At 30.5% G+C, this 22,318-nt stretch overlaps 3 protein-coding genes and 1 non-coding gene across 4 annotated transcripts; 2 read left to right on the forward strand and 2 right to left on the reverse strand.

The window, feature by feature from the left end:
* Positions 1–1,822: 1,822 nt before the first annotated feature.
* On the reverse strand, positions 1,823–2,436 carry LOC114184190 (signaling peptide TAXIMIN 2-like). The gene is made up of 2 exons (XM_028071463.1): positions 2,217–2,436; positions 1,823–2,123 (listed from the first exon to the last, which is right to left on the reverse strand). Exons 1-2 carry the CDS (start codon positions 2,324–2,326, stop codon positions 2,000–2,002), a joined length of 234 nt encoding a protein of 77 aa, XP_027927264.1. The 5' UTR covers positions 2,327–2,436; the 3' UTR covers positions 1,823–1,999.
* A 1,123-nt stretch (positions 2,437–3,559) lies between these two features.
* TRNAA-UGC lies at positions 3,560–3,632 on the reverse strand. The gene has a single exon. It is a non-coding gene; the product is annotated as a tRNA-Ala (tRNA).
* A 7,330-nt stretch (positions 3,633–10,962) lies between these two features.
* Positions 10,963–14,460, forward strand: LOC114183872 (transcription activator GLK1). The gene is made up of 6 exons (XM_028071032.1): positions 10,963–11,752; positions 11,911–12,051; positions 12,452–12,796; positions 13,007–13,063; positions 13,199–13,330; positions 14,033–14,460. Exons 1-6 carry the CDS (start codon positions 11,261–11,263, stop codon positions 14,180–14,182), a joined length of 1,317 nt encoding a protein of 438 aa, XP_027926833.1. The 5' UTR covers positions 10,963–11,260; the 3' UTR covers positions 14,183–14,460.
* Positions 14,461–19,614: 5,154 nt separating this feature from the next.
* Positions 19,615–21,060, forward strand: LOC114183040 (GATA zinc finger domain-containing protein 14-like). Its single transcript, XM_028069873.1, has one exon. It carries the CDS (start codon positions 19,664–19,666, stop codon positions 20,732–20,734), a length of 1,071 nt encoding a protein of 356 aa, XP_027925674.1. The 5' UTR covers positions 19,615–19,663; the 3' UTR covers positions 20,735–21,060.
* Positions 21,061–22,318: the final 1,258 nt, after the last annotated feature.

Below are 22,318 nucleotides of genomic sequence, written 5' to 3' on the forward strand. Positions count from 1 at the left end.
TGTATTTTTTTACTCTTTTAGCCCGACTTTTTCAAGGTAATTAATGAGAAGAGGGAGAGTCAAATTATTTGTGTTTAGATTGGTCTCTTTGAGATGTCTTGGGAGAATAAAAAAAACAGTGGGCTTATTTTGTGGGCTGAATTTGTCCCTCCTATCCATGAGAGAGAGAAAAAAAGATGATTGTTAGGGACGACGGTGCATAAGAAGAGCAGAGTGGGCCCATATAAATCATAATATTTAATATTAATTAATAATAAAATTTAAAACAAAATGTAATAAAAAATAAAACATTATTGAGATATTTTTTATTTATCTTTTGAATTATTTACGTATTGTTTTCATATCTCACTTTTACCTTTTCTTAAAGAAAAAAATTTATTATTTTTACTTTCATTTCTTGTATGTTCTCTTTTATTATTGAAAAAAAGCGCATATCTTTTATCTCTTGAAATATTAATTTAATAATGTCTTTTGTACATATTTTTTATGATTATAAAAGAAAAAACTATTGTACCGTGAGCCATTTTTGTTGTTTCTATCCCTATAATAGATTTTTTTTGTAATGAAGATTATTAAACAAAATTGCTGAATAAAAATGAAAAATGAATTTCTGGTCGACAATGTCTATTTATATTGAAAAAGAAATTGCTGAAAATAAAATTTTAATTCTAATTTAATTATTGATGAGTTCAAGAATATAAAGGAACAAATGATAACCCATACTAAATTATTTATTCGTTATCTTTGCCTTAATGACACTAATTAAATATATAAATTTTGATTGTATTACTTTGATGAATTTGAATTCTCTACTGAGTTTAATTTTTTTTGTGTTGGTTCTTTATTGTGCCTTCAAAACAACTTGATGACCATTAATTTTGAAATTTAAAAATATATTAAAAAGATATTTAAAGTACCAATATAGTATATTTTCAGTATTTAACGGAGGACAATACAAAAAAAACTCAGTAGAAAATCCAAACTCTATTTTGATTCCCCTTAAAACCTTAGTCAAGATACTGATGATTGTGCCTGTAATTACACACTTGTCCTAAAAATTAAATTTCATTAATTATAATAAAATAAAATAAAAACTTGTTATAAAAATTCTAAAGAATTAAATAAAAAGGTTCAAATATTCTTTTCTAGAATAGAGACAGATTAAAAAAAAAGGAGAGACTAACTCAACAAATAAATAAAAATCTAGGTATACTCTTTTTCTTTCTTAGTTAGTATGTGTCTCTTTAACGGTAATTACTAAAAAAAGGAAGGGGCAAATTATTTGTGGTTTCGCATGATGAAAAGGAACAGGAGTTGGATTTGTTGCTCCCATCCGTAAGAAGAAATGAGATGATTGTGCTTTTAATTGCACATTTGTTCTCGATCTTAAATTTCATTAGTTGTAATAAAATAAATAAAAAACCTATTATAAATATTCTAAAGAATTAAATAAAAAGATTCAATTATTATTTTCTAATATAGGGATAGAAAAAAAAAAGAGAGTAACTCAATAAATAAATAAATAAACTAAATTCACTGTGTATTTTTTTTTTTACTTTCTTAACATGTGTCTGTTTCAAGATAACTTAACAAATAAAAAAAATTAAATTGAGGTGTACTCTTTTTCTCTTTTAGCCTATGTTTGTTTCAAGGTAATTAGTTACTAAGAAGAGTACTTCTAACAACAATCATGTTTCTTTTGTAAACTGTAACACTCAAACCATTCCTGCAATAAATCGGTGTTCCAATTCATCTTACCGATGCTGAATGAAATGTCAACATCCAATTCTTTTGATTTTCCAGACACAGAGAGAGAGAGAGTAAAAAAAAAAAGCATCATTCGTTGAGAAGACGAAAAAGAATCAAATATTAACGGTAAATGAGGGTTATGAATCCAATGAATCACAAGAAGAGGGAAATCCCAAGAAATAGAAATGGGCCATGACAAGACCCATCAAATGCTACAAACGAATCGAAAAGGTGCAGAGGAAAAAAATTTCTAGCAAGGAATTTGTCGTGTGAACCATCTCAGAACTTTTACCGGAAGCTTTACCAGACTCACAGCCAAATTCGCCAATCCCGCGCAGCAAATACAGCAAGGACACAAGCAACTCAATACCGATCTGCACAGTTCCCATCACACCATAATCAAAAATCACAAGCAAAATATTTCAACACAGAAAAAGACAGAAAAATTTCTGAGAAAAAACGCATACCCAAAAACCCAGATAACTGCGCCAACAAGAGATAAGATCAAGGCCAAGAGAGCAAAGGGCAATCCGATCAAGAACCCTAGTGGCCTGCACTCGCAACCTTCTTCTCCCATGATAATTTGACTTGCTTCTTTGAATGTGAAGAAAAAAATGAGAGAAGTGATGATTTGGCTATGTAACGGAAAAAGCGTGTGTTGTGTTGAATTTTCAAAATTAAATTTAAAGACAGACACCGTCACGCGTACGACCGTTTCTATGAACAACGAGTGGCGTCTTGGAAGATTCAGCTATTGACAGAAATACCCTCACCAACTTATGCGTCGTTTTAGGGTTATGGGGTTAGTTTTGGTATTTCACACTGTGGAAGTTTCCTTGCGTGGTTCGTGAACGGCATTCACATGGGTTGGTTGTTGTTTGTTGCCGTCTTTCTTACTTCCTTCTGTCTCAAATCAAAGTTGACCTTTCTATATTATCATATTATTTTCTTATTTCTTCCATTATATTCACTTTTCTAAACATCATTCTATATTTGTTTTGTTAAAGATCAAGTCATGTTCAAACGGGGAGGAGTTGGGCATAAAGCCCATAAACCACAACTAGTTCAAGTGTTTAGCTGAGGGTTTCTTTTCTAGTTGGGCATTTCTTTCTGCACCCCATAAATTTACTTATGCCCATTTTTCCATTCATTCAAAATTGATTGAAGGTTTTTCAGGTATTAAAGCTATTTGAATATTTTGAGTGATTTTTTTTTTATTATTACTAACATGACAGATTTAATTTAGAACATAGATCAAATCCAACCAAGAGATTGTGAGGACTAATAGTCCATGTTATCCACATACTAAACTCGTTGCAAATTATGCAAATCAGAAGAAAAACAAAGACACATTCTAAAAAATATTCTAAATTAAAAATTTACACCACAAGCTACAGGTTATATGAGTAGTCTATCCTTAAATCTAAATACCCACATCCACTTGTAAGGTATTATGGACAATTTGTTGTTTTTTTTCTTCCTTTACTAATTTATATATTATTGGAGTAATGAATTTTAATATTTTATAAATTTTAGTTATTGCTTAAAAACATGGGCAAACGTTTGTTTTGTAATAACATTTAAATACATTAAAGAATGCAATTCAATCATTATAACAGTTAATTATGATATTTTGGAGTCATGGACTAGTTGGGCCTGCGTGAGCCCAATATGAGATAGTTAACGCATTTTAGGTTGGGCCAATGCAAGTTAGACTGACTTTTCAGTTTGGGGCTTTATTCCTGCACCCATGTTTTCTTCTTCTGCACACCCAAATTTTATAGGATTGAAAAAAATTTTAAAAGAGATATGGAGATGCAGGGGATCGAACCCTGTACCTCTCGCATGCAAAGCGAGCGCTCTACCATTTGAGCTACATCCCCTTTTGAAATTTTGTTTAATAATAATAGTTTTGTTATTTAATTCAAATTGATGCTAAAAAGAATCTAATTTTACGAATATATCATACTTTAGTAAACTAAGGTGAATGTATCACATTATAGTGCAATAGAATGATACGAGTAGTAAAAATATTTAATGAAAAATTTTAATTAATTTATTATTTCAACTTTTAGTATTTTTTTCCTTGCACTTTTCATGTATCCCGTGTGTAGTTCACTGAATTTTTAGATTATAATTGAAATTCTAGTTTGACGTTAATTGAGAAATTGTGAATTGTAATGGAGATTCGTTTGCGCATGAACATAATAAATTTTATCGCGTAACAAGTAGCAGATTAGCAAAAACTAATACTACATAATTAAAAAAAATAATCAAAAAGAGGGTCAAGCCGTGACTAATACTATGTTTTATTTATTTTAAAAGGAAAAAAAACTGAGGCCTAACTAAATCATATATTAATTTAATTTTAGAAGGATTAAATATGTTTTCATAATTTTAATTAAAAATTAAAATTAGTTTTTTTTCAAAACTTTATATTAGTTCAGTTCTACTATAAGAAAATCCTCAATTAAAAACAAAAAAAAACAAAAAATAGTTAGTCACAATAGTAATCAATTTAAATACTAATTTATAAAATTAAAAATTATTGGTTACTAAAATAGTTACTATTATAAATAAAAAATTATAATTGATTACTAAATTGGTTACTAATTAATTAGAGACTAATTTAAAAACTAAGTCATTTTGATAGTTAATATTTAGTGAACAATTTTTTTTATGGTCAAAACCATGGTAAGTAATTTGAAAAATCAATTTAGTGACCAATTATAATTTTTTATTAATAATAATGACTATTTTTGCAACCAATAATTTTTAATTTTATGAATTAGTATCTAAATTAATTATTATATTTATTAATCATTATTAGTCACTAAAAAATATTGCTAGTTAAAAATAATTAATATGTATCAAATTTTATAAATGTTCATAGTTAAGAATTTTTGAGACCTTGACAAATCAACACCAACATTAGCACACGAAAAGTAAATAAGTTTAAACTGAACCATTTGCACAACAATTATCATGTTAATTACAAAAACTTTAAATTTGGCTTTATTTAGATTATAATATGAAAAATATAGTTTATAGTCAAAATAAAAATGTTCAGCAAATGAATTTTCATCTTAATCTTTAATACTTTCATATAATAAATATAAACATATATTTGTTTTTTTCTTCCATCTCAAATTTTCTCCATATTCTTTCTATTTTTCTATCACATAATGTCCTATTTTACCATTGGTGATTAATATTTTACAGAAAGATATTTACTGATCTGAGATATATGTTTCCTGAGACTTTTCTTGTGGTATAGTATTTCTATATATATATATATATTATATCATACTAATTTTCATGGTTATAGTCTTAGAATCCTACATTAAATATCTTAACAGAAACTGAACCACGCTAATTCCTTGGATGGAGTCTGAGTTTGAGGTAGCCACACCACACCTATGGTGAATTTAGATTACAGTGAAAAGAAAAAAAAAAAAAACTCATCTTTATCTGACAGAAAAACCAGCATTGTTTTACTTGTTTATAAAACAGTTGAGGGTATAATCGTGGAACCTTGTTATGATTCCGTATCTCATTCCTAGCCCCACAAATTAACCTCGAACTTTGTCTACATAGAAGGTGATTGTGCCACTATGTCCTTCTTCTTGTATATACAGATTTATACACGTATACATACAGACAGGAATACGTATAGATACGGATTCAATGTGGAAACAAAAAAGCTGTCACCACAAAACATGCATGAATACTTCCATGCATGAAAGACAAAATGTTCATCTCCACAATAAACGGTAAAGGGTTGAGGACCAGATCTTAAATATCATTTCCAAATCAGCAAAACATTTAGATTCAATGTGCTGCGCGGTTCTCACTCCTCTGTAAATCGTTTTCTATCTGTTTTCACAACCATTCTTATAACTCACTCTCTCTCTCTCTCTCTCTCTCTCTCTCTCTCACTCAAGTTCTTCAATTATTTCTATCCTACTGTCTCTTCCTAATTTTATATACAATATTTTCATTTGTTTCAAAAAAGGTTGTACAATTTTATGTTGTTATTACTAGGAAAGTTTTAAATATTAGATGCATTTGAGTAAATCATACTTGGAACTGTGATTTCAAACCGAAGAAATCGTTTCAACCACGAGTTTGAGTGAACAAATTTTTAATATGCTTAGAAGCACATTATTTTGGTATTTTTGGACACGCGTTTAGATTATAATTTTTCTATTTCTTTTTAATATTTTATTTCTTGAATCGAGTATGTAAGCACAATTTAAGATTTTTTTTTGTAGTCTTTTTAAATTCAATTTTTCATTTTTGGTTTTAAAAAGTTACCAAAATGGTTCGGAGTACTCGCCAACGATTTCGGTGGGATTTTTTTTTTTCTACAACTTTTGTTTGGTTTTTTGAATGAATTGATTTTTTATTTATTTAAAAGTGATTATTATATATATATATATATATTTTTTTTTTTTCAATTTAATATTTGTATTTATTTTAAGTTACACATTTTTTTCTTCACGTATGGCGTGGTAATTATTTATTAAAAGGGTGATGCTAATTGAATGTAATTCAGGAAATAGAAGTTATTAAATAAACAACCTTTATGCAGCATAAGAATGTTCTAATGTTTGGATGAACAATTTCCTATCTTATTATGAAATCAACTTTTAAAGTGATGGTTGCCTATTATGATTTAATTATATCCTTAATCAATGTGGGTGGGATCTATAATATACATCTTCACGAAAATAACTGTAAATAGTTTTCTAAAGTTAAATAAATCATAATGAACTTGACTATGATAAATTCTATTTGCCTGTAATATTATCTTGGAAAATAAATACGTGTGGGTAATTTAACTTTACAAAACTAAACATAATTTGCATCCCATTTATATATATATATATATATATATATATATATATATATATATATATATATATATATATATATATTATTAATTAGTCACATCTCTAATTGAAGTAAGATCTAAAGTACACAATTTGAAAACCATATATTTTGTAACTATTTGCATTAACAGAAATTAATTAAAAAAAAATACTAAGTTATACTTAAGGTGTCACAAGTTTAACAACACTTAAGGTGTGTTGTATCGAGACTAACTTAGGTGCGACAGAAGTTTTGGAAGGAAAATGTCTTTCTCTCTTATGCATATAAAAGATATACTTTATAAGATTGAGATATCTCAAATAATATATATATATATATATATATATATATATATATATATATATATATATATTTTGTTTCGGGTATAGGGACCAAACACCTATCTCAAACATTCAAATTGTCCTTTAAATCCTTTAAGTCCTTTTGTCCAACACTCACCTTTCGCTGTTTCGTTCTTTCTCCCGTTCGATTTCTCTGTCTTTATACGTTTGGTGGTCTCGGGGTACGTGTCTAAAAGATTCCGACACTTAAGTCGGTTCAAGTCCGATCGGGATAGTGCAATTAATGTTGTAATAAATGCGAGTGAAAAGTTCTCACATACTTCTCTTGAACTCCTATTTATAGTTTATAGTTTTTGACATGGACCCGTGATTAGAGTTTTTTTAATCATGACTCAATTGTATTACTTTAATTTACTTTTAGGTTACTAATTCAAATTTGATGCGGCCGCCCGTCCGGAGGACCGTGCATCCTGGCGGTTATCTCCATAAGTGTGGAGACAAAGTTCAATTGCAATGAACGCGGAAGCTATTCGATCGCAAGCTCTTTTAAAGCACTCCGAAAATATTGCCAACAACCTAAGGAATCGTCCGCCTGTGACAGATGGCCTGCGACCGCTTGTCTTTGGACCGCCTGACCGATGGTCTGGCTATATATATACATACATACTACCTATTCTATTTCTATTATATAAAAATGATTTCTCTTTTGAAACTTCACATTCCTTTTCAGTTTCACCTTTTAGTAACATTTTTTTTAAATTAAAATAATTATTCATAATAAAAAAGTTATTTACAATTATTATTTACATTTCACCTCTCGATAATTACTTTTTAAAATTTAATTAATTATTTACAATAAAAAATTATTTATACAATAAAAAATTATTCAAATAATTTATTTTTATAATTATTTTTAAGAAAAAAAAATCATTTTATAGTTTAATAAATTTTGCTAAAAAAAGTGGAACACATGTAGTTAATAAAAACAATTTAAATTGACAGAATTAGGTAAGAATGAATTGGATTTAAATTCACACAAATTTGCTCCTTTAAAGAGATTTTGTGACGTTAAAGTAACTATAATAGGGTGAGACCAGTTGCAGTTTGTGGCGGTGACGTGTACAACATAACCTCTAATTTTACCACCTTTTTGAAAGAAAATATATATATTTGTGAAGAAGGTTTTGAAAGAAGTACATTTTTGCCATGAATATGTATCCCATGTGGGCAGTGCAGAAATATCATTATTGGATGATTCAAAGTTGAAAAGGGAAAGCTGTGGGCTATAAATAATGTCTTAATAAATTGAGTGATATATATGTATGTATTAATTAATGTTTGAGAGAGTTGAATTATTGAGGTGGGTCTGTGTGAGTTGCAAGGTTTTGGATTGTGTGAGAGAAAATGTGTGGGGACCTCAGTGAAAACGACACCGTTGGATGGAGAAAATCGCAGAAGCAATTATTTTTTTCTACTTTGAGGAGCCAACACAGTTTTTGTGTCCTTCTACGCCGAGGACCATGAGAGTAAAGACAGTTGTGTCTTTTTTTGCATAGTACTAACAAAGTATGTCAATTAAGTGAAGCAAAAATAAGTGTTCCCCTCAATGGTCCCTTCATCCACATGCTTTCACTTTCATGCCTAATTTAAATCCCAATGCCATTCAGATATCAGGCATAAAATCAATATATAAAATATTTTATCATCATCTTTTGCACTATTATAACTATGTTCCTCCAAGTTAAAACAAATATGAAATTAAGAATCAATTTTCTTCTATCCATACATTAAACTTTCAATATCTAATCACACTCTTACATATTATTCTCTCTTTATATAAGTATATCTTTCAACTTTCTTTTCAACCTTTCATTTTATTCTTGCGTTATTTTGATATCTTCGGTTACAAAACTTATGTATGATTATTAGCTAGTGTCTTTTCAATTTCATAGTTCTCTTTTAAATTTTAACTCATTTTGTTTGTCATAATAAACTATATGTAATGATAATTAGTGGAAATTACACTAACAGTGTCCCTAAAATCTATTCGAAATTACACTAATTAGTATTTAATTTTTTTAAATCCAACACAAACCTCTTCTTAGTTCAAAAATCATTACATTATCAACCTATTATACGCTTCCTATATCCACTCTCTCAAGAAGCTTTAAAATTATTGCGTTTTACCTATCTTCGTAGACATTAAACATGTGTGAAAAAAATAAAAAATAAAAGACAACACAAAGAATTGTTGTGGTTACACAATTGTCCTACGCCGTATGTTAGGTAGATAGAGTCAAAACTGTGAAGAGTATCATTTTTAGTGGGACAATTTTTGAGAATGAGGTTGTTGCATGAGGTAATTGTTTTTTACAAAGTTCAGATGAATTACTTACTGTCAAATCATAGTAATTAAATGGAATTGTATTCTAACTATTAATTCTGTATTTTGATATAGTGATAAACACTCCATTTAAGAGATTTAAAAGTTGGTAAAAGAGTCAAAGTCGAAAAATTAATTTAATGCAACAATCGTTCAAAAGTATATGTTAATTTTTATTTTTAAAATATTACATCTTATTCTTATATATACTAAATAGATAATTGATTATTAAACTATACGTTAAATTTTTTCATGCATTTACAATAAATTGTATACTATATTTTATATCACTAATTTAATAAAAAAAAATATATCTCTCAAGATTTGGATTAATACATAATTCAATCTTAAAAGCTAGTTAGTAAAATAAAATTTATCCATGCCCCTTACCTTCCCCTTATGTACATTTTTTAAAAAGTATATTATTAATCAATACAAAAATTCTAATATATATTCTTTCAACATTGACTATATATCATAAACTAATAAATTTGTAGGTTAAGTATCTACAAGAAAAAAACTCAATAATCATAATTAACTTCTAATAATGTCGTTCTAAAATATTATTTTAAGCTTCACTAATTAATACCAAACTAGGTTTCCATGTGAGATTTCTAATTATATCTATTATAAAATCTCTCTTATCTTTATCATTGAATAAAGGTAATAAATAATTATTCTATTTTCAATAAACACTTATTATTTTATTTCTTTTGAGATAAATAATTGTATTTCGTCAAGAAAAATAATTAATTCAGCACCTCCCGTGTTAAGATTGGGGAGAAAAATGAAGATGTACATAAAATAGGCTTTAGATCAATTAATTCAAATGTAAGTACATGTTAGTCAAATTAATTTAAGACACAACTTGGAATTACGTTTCATGAATCAAAGTGAATTTCATGAACCCTAATTTTGGAAAATTCCAACCCAAAGGAACTCTCAAGTCTTGTGTATTGATTGGAAACATTGGCATAGTCAATTTACGAATCTATATTGGTGTTCATAATTTTCTCTGCAAGTCATCAAGTGGCCATAGTGAAGTGTAATATGGGGTCTACCTAGCTAGTTAACAGCTTTGGGAAGTCACATAATGAGGAGCTTATCCAATTATACAGCTTTTCAAATATTTGATTATTAAGGAAACTACAGATAAACCTTATCGGTTTAGAGAACAAAAATGTACAACAGGTCAATTTCTCCACCAACATCACAATACCTTACATCACTTTCACTTCCACTGAACTGTTTCATCTTCTAACACAGTGACAGATATACCTTCTATCACTCTCTCTTCATACATATCCATTACAGAATATTGGACTATTTTTACACCACTTTTTCATAATACATATGTATGGACAATAGAAAAGAGAATTTAACTAACTGTAAAAATCCTGTTGTGAAAAAGTTCCATGAAAATAGGGTTTTTCTGACTAAAATTACCAAATGTCCATGATTGCATATATGCGCATCTCTTTGCAAATACTTTGGCGCATATTTTTAACTTAACCTTTTTTTTTCTCTTGTACCTATCATCTGCATTTATTTCTGTAATGCTTATATTAGCATACTGTATATATTTTTGTTTATATAATTTCCTTGGTACCCAAAAAAGGGCATCCACAAATAAAAATATACTATATAATATATTAATGTAGACCAACCTTGCAAGTAGCACACGCCCCCAAAAAACCATGAAAATACTTGTGTTTTGATACTCAGAGCTAAGTTGTGGTGGAGAGAGATCCCAGCCAGCTTCTTCTTCACACACTCTTGCTTTCCAGAAAAGGCAACACAGACATTTTCAAACTAATTAATTCATCTTCTATTGCAACCCTCAGCTGTGAAGATTTTCATGCACAGTGAACACTAAGTGGAGTTTTGTTTTGCTTTTGTTATTATATATATAAATTCATTCATTCGAAGGTTGAAATCTAGATTAATATTCATGCTGGCGGTGTCACCTTTGAGGAGCACAAGAGATGAAGAGCAAGGGGAGATGGAGAGCTTCTCTATTGGAACCGATGACTTTGCTGACTTATCAGAAGGGAACTTGCTTGAAAGCATCAACTTTGATGATCTCTTCATGGGAATCAACGATGATGAAGATGTCTTGCCAGATCTGGAGATGGACCCCGAAATGCTTGCCGAGTTTTCCCTCAGCGAGGAATCGGAGATAGTCTCGTCAGTTTCAGTAGCAAATAACAAATCTGATGACAGGAATGAGAATACTAGGGAGAAACAAGATGAGATTATAGCAGCCAATTTTTCTTCTGATTCTGGTTCGAATTCCGGGTCTAGTAGAGGGGAAGAGATAGCAAGCAAAAGTGATGAATCAACTCATTCAGTGGTGGTGAATCCATCCCCTAAGGAAAGTGAGAAAGGAAGAAAGTCATCCACGCATTCAAGGAATAATCCGCAAGGGAAGAGAAAGGTGAAGGTAGGTTGTTATTATTGTTGTCATTAATTCATATTTTGTTTAGGGTAATTCCAGGAAAGTTCATACACAGTTAAGTTAAAGTGAAAATGCATTTAGTGTTTGATGTATTGTACTGTAGTAATGAGTTTAGTTTGTGTTTTTTCTTGGGTTGCGTGAAGGTGGATTGGACCCCAGAATTGCACAGGCGATTCGTGCAAGCAGTGGAGCAGCTAGGAGTGGATAAGGCCGTGCCTTCGAGGATTTTGGAGATTATGGGAATTGACTGTCTCACTCGCCATAACATTGCCAGCCACCTTCAAGTACATATTCTTCAACTTTGTTCTCTCTCTCTCTCTCTCTTCCATAACTTTCAAACCAGTGACTCAAGAGTCAACACAAAAAAAATGAAAAATAGATTATGCTTCTCTAGAAACAGTAATTATTATTAAAGATAGCTAGTTTCTTTCTTTAGATATGAAAACTTTTGAAATTTAATTAAATTTGCGTATCACATAGATTCAAATTTATGCCTAGAGTAGTAAGGTTTGTTATACATTTAGCGAGATACTGTGCTGTTATTAGAACTTGACACATCCCAGTAGAAATTAAATTTACTAAGAACTTTGACAAGGATCTTATATCAGAAACACGAACCCTATGAATTGAGAAAGAGTTTAGTTTTATGAAAGAGGGTTCTAAAGTATGCAATTTTGGTGACAGAAATATCGATCTCATAGGAAGCATTTGCTAGCACGTGAAGCTGAAGCAGCAAGGTGGAGTCAAAGGAAACAATTCATAGGTGGAGCAAGTGTAGGTAGAGGAGGAGGAGGAGGAGGAAAGAGAGACGTGAACCCTTGGCTTGCACCCACCATGGGTTTCCCTCCCATGACACCAATGCACCATTTCAGACCTTTCCATGTATGGGGGCATCACACCATGGACCAGTCCTTCATGCACATGTGGCCTAAACATCTCCCGTATTCACCGTCTCCGCCGGCATGGCCGCCGCGAACAGCTCCATCTCCGCCGCCTCCGGACCCTCTTTACTGGCACCAGCATCAACGGGTTAACTCTTTATACTCTGAAAATTCTTTCAAACACTGTTGACTCGAAACACAATCACATTCAACTGGCAATAACTGTATGCCTGATTCATTGTATTGGAATATATAGGACAAGAAAAGCTCTTAAAGTTTCTGAAAAACAACCAACTTGCCCCTATTTCTTGTGTTTGTCTACCTAAATTAATAGGTTTATTCTTGTTTGATACTGCAGGCTCCAAACGCACCAACCCCAGGAACACCGTGTTTTCCACAGCCTCTGACAAGCACGGTAACTATTGACCTTACTTTTTTGGAACCACCTATGTTGTCTTCTCCTTCTAAATTTGGATCCTTCTGAGAAGAACCTTACTGTATACAATTTATGAAAATGGTGGTTCACTCACTGTAGAATGATAACTTGCAGAGATTTGGGTCTCAAACTGTTCCGGGCATCCCACCACACCATGCAATGTTCCAAATAGTAGATCCAGGCATTGGCATCCCAGCCACCACCCATGGCCAACCACCACCTCGTCCCCTCCTCGATTTTCATCCGGTAATTCCAACTCATTCAATGGAAAAACAAAAAAAATGTCAATTCTTTTGTTTTGCCAACTTTATTTTTTAATCAAGAACAAACTAATCTAGTAAATAGTACAGTTATTAACTTTCATTTAAAAGACTTAGTCAAGTATAGAATTTCCAGATATAGATATAAACAAAAACTATGATTAGTACTAAAAAAGTATCTTACTTATAGCAAATGTTATTTATGTTATGATACAGCTTTGTACATATTAAGGATTTTTTTTCTAAATTTAACAATCAATAGCTTTTTTTTTTTTTAATTACATTGGTTTTAAAATAAAAACAAATTTTAATCGTATTTTGAAATAAAATATATTTTTATTTGAAAGATCAAACTCACTCCACGAAATTATTACTTATGATATATATACTAAACCTAAGTTATTTTTGAGTGTGAAAATGTTTGCATGCTTACAAATTAAATCACGGAATTTTCTTCCTTTTTTTTGTCTCTATTAATTTCTTCTGTCATTTTCTTACTTGACTTTCTGTCATTCTCTCTTTCTCATCGTTGGTCCGTGTCTATAAATCCAAAGTTCTATTAATTGGATTCACAACATAGGCGACGAGTTAATTCCATTTTTCCTTTCACACACGACACAGGTCAATATTTTATAAAAATAATGTTGCATGGTTAATTTAAGTTATGTGTGCATGTTTGTTTTGACAGTCAAAGGAGAGCATAGATGCAGCTATTAGTGATGTTTTATCAAAACCATGGTTGCCACTACCACTTGGCCTTAAAGGTCCAGCCCTTGATGGTGTAATGGGTGAACTACAAAGACAAGGGATTCCCAAAATCCCTCCTTCTTGTGCTTGAAATCCAGTGTGAAGGCCTCAAAACCCTAATTCGACGACTTCTCAGTTCTCTTCCATGTATTCTATGCCAGAATCTGCATCTTTGTTTCTAGTTTATACTAAGAGGGGAGAGAAAAATAAATATATATATATAACTTTTGGAACCTTCTTCTTCATGTACCACTAGTATTAATGTGAGATTAAAGGCTGTGATTTTTTATTAGTGTTAGTTAATATATACGAGACTAAAATAAATGATGAGGAATTTCAGCAAGTACTGTCACATATTTTTCTTCTTAATTTGGTAGACTTTTTAGCTTTTAGTTAGTATAAACTGTGACTTAGCTTTCGTATTTGTACCACTAATAATACCTGATATACGAAGGCCAATACCACTAAAACCCAGTGAGATCAATAATTATTACAATAAGCAAATTGCACAATTGAATGGTTATATGACTGTTTTTTCTCCCTCGGATAATTAAAATGAAGAATGTATTGTGACACTGTTAATATCGTAAAATATTTAGATTTAACAAGCAAGGGTTTCTTTTGTTGAAGACCATAGTTCCCCAATTGGTGGGGATGGGGGAGGAAAAATCGTGATTTTTAGTGAAAGAGCGAAACACATGTTTGTGATATAGAAACGAATAGACTATAAAATTTGCATTGGTTTAAATTATTTTCAGAGTTTTTTTTTAACAGTTTAGTATAACCTCTAGAAATACACTACTAATAAACACTATATGTTTTTTTAGTGTTACATACTTAAATAAATCTCAATCCCTTAAAAAATTAATCAATGATTAGGAGAATATTAAAAAAAATTAATATACCTTATGTCTTGTGCTTATTTTAAAAGTTATCTTCTCCCTATAATTCTGCCAAATTATGATGCACCGATATTTCAACTTGTCATGTAGCTGGGTTCGATACGTATCGTGTCCGATACTTTAAGATACTTTAATGATACTTATCAATGAAATATATACTTGTTAACTTATTGGCAAATATATCAATTCGTTTCAAGTAGTAAAATGGTAGTCCAAGTGTCGTTTTTCCAAGGGATTTGTGTTTGTTAATCTATTTGTGATTATTTACTAGTTTTAGCAATTGTGAAAAACATTTTTAATTCAATGTAAAATAAAGCATGCAAAATTATAAAAATGAAGATGTGATTCGATAAAGAGCATCATTAGGATTGGATTTCATGAATTAATGTAACGCTACACAATATATACATCTCTTCGTACTCACATTCATGTTAAAAGCATACTTACTCTAATCCCTTAGAAGCAATTTCTAAATCATATCTTAAAACTCTAATTCCTTAGCCATTTTAGCATACACTTTGCATTAAGATCACAATTCTACAATGACCAAGAGTTAATGTCTATTCCTAGATCATAACTCTTGGGATGTTTTATCCATGTCTAGTTCCAAATTCATTTTCCAATGATTTAGTAACAACAAAGAACATAATATTCCTATCATACACATTAATAATCAAGATAGAACAATTGAATACGAAGGAAATCATATTGCATAGGAAAAGTCACATAGTGTATGAATTCATTACATCCAATCCTAATGAAAATAGAGATTAGCTACTCCTAATCATCTAAAACATACGAATTTGATGAATTCGCACGAATAGATGGAAGAATTCGCTGTAATTTCATCCACAAGGTGCCCTTGACCGAAGCTTTTTAGTTTTTCTGCGTTTCCACAACAAAAAGAACTAACTTCTTTCCTTTGATTCTCGAAACTTAACCAACTAAAAAAGTCTGCTCGCTGGGCGAGCCCTATCTCTCGCTGGGTGAGAGATCACTAAACTGTCACACAACTGTTGTGTCTCGCTGGGCGAGACAGACTTCTCGCTGGGCGAGTGGGGGGCTTTGGCTGGGCGAGATGGTCCTGACAGACAACTTTGTGGTCTTCCATTTTCCTATACAATTACCTATACAATAATCTAAGAAAAGAAAAATACTTCTAACTAAACAAAACACAAAATACTAATAAACTATCTAAGAAATAAACACCAAACACATGAAATAAAGACAAATAAGAGAGGTTAATAAGCTTAAATACCAAGTATTTATCAAGCTTATCAATACTTTATAAATTTGTAGTACATTATAATAAAATATTTGAATAATGACCAATTTTAATGACAAAAAATAATTAGTCACTATATAATGACCAAATTGACAACTACAATAGTTTCAAAAAAATTTAATTGATTTCTGAATTGATAATTAAAATAGATTCAATTATAAATTGGGTTTTAAATTGGTCACTAATATTAGCTACCAGATTTTGATTACTAAAATAATTGGTTTTTAATTAGAAAATTTAGATTCACACATTAAAAATTATATATTTATTATGTTTTTAAGAATTATTATACACTTTTCAATATTTTTATTATTTTGAAAATAAACATATCGACATATTGGATACATGTCATATCCGATACACGTATCGTATCTATGCATCATAGCTATCAAATTTTATATTTTATATACTTTGGTGTGGTTCAAGTACACCTTTGAAACATTTGAACTTAAAGAATAGAAAAAAATTGTTTTTCTTTTCTGCATCCCATGTTTCTTCTCGTGTCCTTAATTCTTTAAAATGATCATTTTGTCTCTTTCTCTTCTATAACAATAATGAGATTTTGTCTTTGCGGTGACGCCTCTTTCATGACTAATCCAAAATCAGGAAATAAATAATGTAAAACTATTAAAAATAAAATTTATCCAGCGATGAAAAGTGGGATAAATACAAGTAGTATCTATTTATTATTTATCCTACCAAAAATTATTTCTTTTATTAAGTATTTATGAAAAAAAAACACACACACACACATATATATATATATATATATATATATATTTTAATTTTAAAACATAATTAAAGTAAATTACATAATTAAATATTTGTATAAAAAAATTGACCTTTCTAAAATTTAAATAAATTCGTTCATAAAATAGAAGTTTTAAAAAAAATAACCTTCTTAAAAACATGTTTAATTTGATAAATCAAAATAATATATATTCAAATTCTAAAAATTATCTAATAATTAATATTTTTTATCAATAATTTTATTTTTATCACTATATTTTTAAATATTCAAATAAAATTTACTAACAATAATTAAATAGTTAATATCTAATGATTAGATATCATGGTAATAGTAGTCATTCTGTCAATAAACATATAATTAAAATACATATATTTAATATCCAGATATATTTATTATACATACATCAACCATTACAGATCTTTTTATCATCAAACACGATTAAATTGAAATTTGTTCGAAAAAAAAAAAAACAGTAGCACAATGGAGACTCGTTGTAGTGGAGGCGGCGGAGGCCCATAAAAAAAGTATTTAGGCCCAATAAAAGGAAAGCTTGGGCTTTGAATGCCCCTGACATAAAGCCCATGTATCTATTTCCAGCATAAAATTTGGGGCTTCATGCACCTTCATAGTTTCTCCTTCCACAATCCAAAATACAAATTTTATACGTGGGATAGTTTGAAATACATTATTTTACATTTTTTATTTTATAATTTAAATTATAAAATAAAAAACATAAAACTTGTATTTTAAATCGTGTAATTTAAAATCTTTTCATTGTGAATTTCAGAATTTAAAATAAAAAAAATGAAATTTTTAAATATAGAAGATGCAGTCCAGGAAGAAGCGGTATCCAATTTTTTCTGAAATTTTTGTGTTGTCTTCAGTTAAACATTAAAAACATATTATTTTAATATTTTAAAGATAATTTTAATATATTTTAAAATTAAAAATTATTCGAATATTTTAAAAAAATTCAGACTAAAAAAACGCCCAAAAAGTTGCATGTTTCCATAAATTATCCTAATTTGTCGGTCAGACATGAAATAGAAAGTCAAAGTGTCTCCACCTAGTCATCCGAAAAGACATGTTGATGTTGGGTACTTGGTGTTTGTCCATGTCCACATCCCAATTTTGCTTTTACAATTTCTCTCCGTTCATCGCGCCACGCTTAAACAAACTCTCCCTTCAACATCACTCCAACTCCAATCCAACATCACTTGCTTTTACCTAATCATGTTACTCATTCAGCTAACTTTACCAATTTTCCTCCCAAAATCAATCAATTTCATTATTCTTTAAGCAAACGCCATACCCTATCTTGCATCATTTTTTCTAATACCTTTTTCAAACACTGATTAATTACAAAAGTCCACTGGGTTGGTGTAACTAAATCTGCTTCATTATCTACACCCTTCATTGCCTCTTATATTCCCCATTTAAATAAACAACAAACCCCGAAAATGCTACCACGTTTTCTTTTCATTTCTGTGTTTATCAATTTTTTTAAACAGTACCCATCATTCAATTTGTCAACACTAGTTTAAAATATAGTTTTTTTTTAGTTAAGGTTAAATTAGAATCAATTTGATATTATTAATCTTATTTTTTTCTTTTCTGAATTAAATTTTTAATATATAGATCACATTGCATAATAAAGTATTTAAATAATAAAATTGGATGGGAGAAGGTAGCAGATTTAACTCCCTCTATTAACAATTTAGAGATATAAATTTAGTTTAGTGAATTTAGAAGACATAATGGGAGAGGTCGGAAATTCAAATCTTCCTCTAACTACTAATGTTGATAAAAAACATTATTGTTTTATTGTAATAAAGTATGAAAGTATCATTGTTTTTTCTTTTTCAGCTGCCGTAGTGCTTTGCATGTACGTGGACCATCTTCAAATTAAGACAAATGTGACCCAACAACAAATAATTTGGTTTTTAAAATTGCAGCCGGCATTGATAATTAAAAATGACATAGTTTAAGGTTTAATTGTTGTTGAACTAGGGTTAAATATTTAATATAAAATAATATTAAAACATTAGCCTCTTTGCATCATAATTACCTGATTTTAAACTAGTAAATTTTACTTTTAAGACCAACTAAACTGCTATGTTGTGTGGTTTTATTAAGAATACAAATACCAATTGTACAAACGAGTCTCAGTGTTTTAAGGAATTTTTCACATTTGAATGTCTGAGGAGGAAAAGAAGTAAAGTGGCTACCTTGTTTCAAAGTTTCAAACTCCCACTTCCAACCTTCTTTATTTTCAACTTCAGTTTTCATCATAATTGCCTTAAAAAGGAGGCTGGCACCAAATTAATTTGGAATTCAAAGGGAAAAAGGACTCATCACAGCAACAACAAAAAATAAAGGAAAAAAATAAGATGCTACTTTTGACTTGGACCTTAATTTTCTCTCAGTGCTACACATCTTTGTGTTTCCCATGGTAATGGTGCCATTCTCAAACCTTTGCACATGCAGCATGCCATAGAAGTCATCATCATAATACCCCACACTCACACTCATTCTTCTCCCTTCCACAATCCCCGCATAATTACTCGGCCATTAATGTATATCAGCTTATAAAATCACCCAACAAACACTCACCCCTCACTCTCATTCCACACTATGGCTTCTTTTGGAAACCAATTATCTTTCTTTTTGCTCTTTCTGCTTCTCATCTCACCCCAAATTCAAGCCAGAAAAGGCAAGGTTTTCAGCTTGTTCTCCCATTTCAGAACCATCTATAATGTCAAAGACCCTCTCCAAAAAACTAAACTTGAATCTCCAGCGTTAGCTCCAGGACCAGTAACATTTGAACCAGCATCAGCACCAGCACCAGTAACATTTGAACCAGTATCAGCACCAGCACTCGAACCAGCATCAGCACCAGCACCTTCGGTTGAACAAGCAATTGGGTCAACAATACCATCAGGGCCAGCACCAGAGCCTGAATTTTCAGAAAGTGGAGAGGGGTATGGTCTCTATGGTAGGGGCTCTTATAACCAATACTCTCCCACCAAGGACACTCCTACCACCACAAACTTTGAGCTTCTCAATGAAGACTTCAATGACGAGAGCTACAAAAAAGGCTACCCCAAAACCAACTTCTACAGCAGCAGCAGCGACAATAACAATGAAGAGTTCAGACACAATGTGAACAACAATGAAGAGTTCAGAAACAATGCCAACAACAATCAAGAGTTCAGACACAATGTCAACTACAACGAAGAGTTCAGAAACAATGCCAACAACAATGAAGAGTTCGGGAACAATGACAGCAAGTATGAAAACTTCAGAAACAATGTGAACAACCATGAAGAGTTTAGCGTCGATGACAACAATGATGAAGAGTTTAGCATCGATGACAACAATAACGAAGAGTACAGGAACACATACACTGGTGGCTACGCCAGCAACTTCAACAATGACGAGAGAAATTACCAGAACAACAACTATAACGGCAATGGCTATAAGGGGAAGAGAGAAGGAATGAGTGACACTAGGTTCGTGGAGAATGGTAGGTACTCTTATAATGTGAACAGTGTTAATGAGAATTATAACCTTAATGGGTACGAATCAGAGAGAGGAAATTCTGCTGTAAATGAAGGTTATCGTGAGAAAAGTGAGTATCCGAATGAGTTTGACACCATGGAAGAGTACGAGAAGCAGCAGCGAGAACAAGGTTACACGCCTTGAGTGTTTTTAGCTTTTGTATTTTTGTGTGGTGAAAGAGTGAGAGTGGGAGAAACTCAAGGCTTACACATTGAAAGGAAAATACTAAGTTATGAGATAATTTTTACGATTTAATTTCTCCTTTCATCCTTGATCTTGCACAGTTTCATGTTCTGCAGATCAAAGTGATGGAAAGTATGCAGTGTTATCATTTGTGCAGTGTGAGGTTTTACTTTTTCTTTTAAGTACTTTACCAATTGGAAACTATATAGCTTTCTGTCTTCATGTAACAATTTCAAGGCACAAAACTTAATGCCTTATTATATTATATGACAAAACATTATTTGATATTTGTATCAAACATATACAAATTTCCTTCTACATCAGGATGCAATTTATTTCCATTTATCTCAGGTACACGTTAATCCTTAATTCCACTCCACAAGAATTCTCATTTCATTCTTCAAATGAATTTTGCCACTTTACTAGGCACCTTATAAGATGATAGAAAAACATTGGCAAAGATGACAAGGTTGAATTTATTAAACACATTCAACCACTAAATGACATTTTCTTCTGCTTCCAAGACAACAACTTTCACTCATCTCCAAAACAAGTTTCCACACTTATTCTCTTCATACATTTATACCATTCACTATAGAGATCTGATAAATACTTCCATTAGAAGCAAGTAAAGTGGTCAAATCATTAGAAGTGTATCTATTCACAAAGTCACAACGAAAGGTTTTCATGAACGAATCAATCATGTTGAAACTGATTGTCATTTTACTTGTAATTGTCTTCAACTTGTCACTATATTTTTATCATGTATTCCTTCAACTCTATTAGATGCAAATATATTTACGAAGTTGCACTTCATTTTATGTTTTCATTCTTTATTTGATAAACTCTCGATGCATTTAACCATTTCATTTAATTGTGACTTTTAGAATTAGCTTTGTTTATTATATAATACATCTCTAGTAACAATTTCTGCACAATCCTTTCGACTTTATTAGATTGCAAATATATTTACAAAGCTGCACTTCATTTCACGTTTTCATTCTTGATTTGATAAACTCTCGAAGTATTTAACCATTTCATTTAATTGTGACTTTTAGAATTAGCTTTATTTATTATATAATACATCTCTAGTAACAATTTCTGCACAATGATACACAATCCCTTTGTATATTCCTTTGGTTTCTAAAGCACTGATGTCAAACGAAGACAAACATAATCAGAAGATTGACATAACTATTTACCACAAAATTATGAACACTCAGCACCTAAGGAGCTTTTGTAAGAGTTTACTTAGGCTATGAGAAAATGAAGGTATCATCCACAAAATATTGGAGACAAATATACAAGTTCTCTTTATCCACCTTAGTTCCAGATAACAAATCGTTCTCCATAGATGACTAACTTATCACTGCTTATTCTTCGACTGTAATTAAAACAAAAATAGAGTCATAAGAATTCCTTTACAGACTTTTCTTCAATTGGAAAATAAACTCATTATAATTAAAAAAGCTATTAAAAGTGATTTTTGAACAATTAAACTATTTATTCTTTAATTTGAATATGAATTCAGAAAGTTTGTCATAT

This window comes from Vigna unguiculata, chromosome 5 (assembly GCF_004118075.2).
Source record: "Vigna unguiculata cultivar IT97K-499-35 chromosome 5, ASM411807v1, whole genome shotgun sequence".
In the NCBI taxonomy this organism is placed as follows: domain Eukaryota; kingdom Viridiplantae; phylum Streptophyta; class Magnoliopsida; order Fabales; family Fabaceae; genus Vigna; species Vigna unguiculata.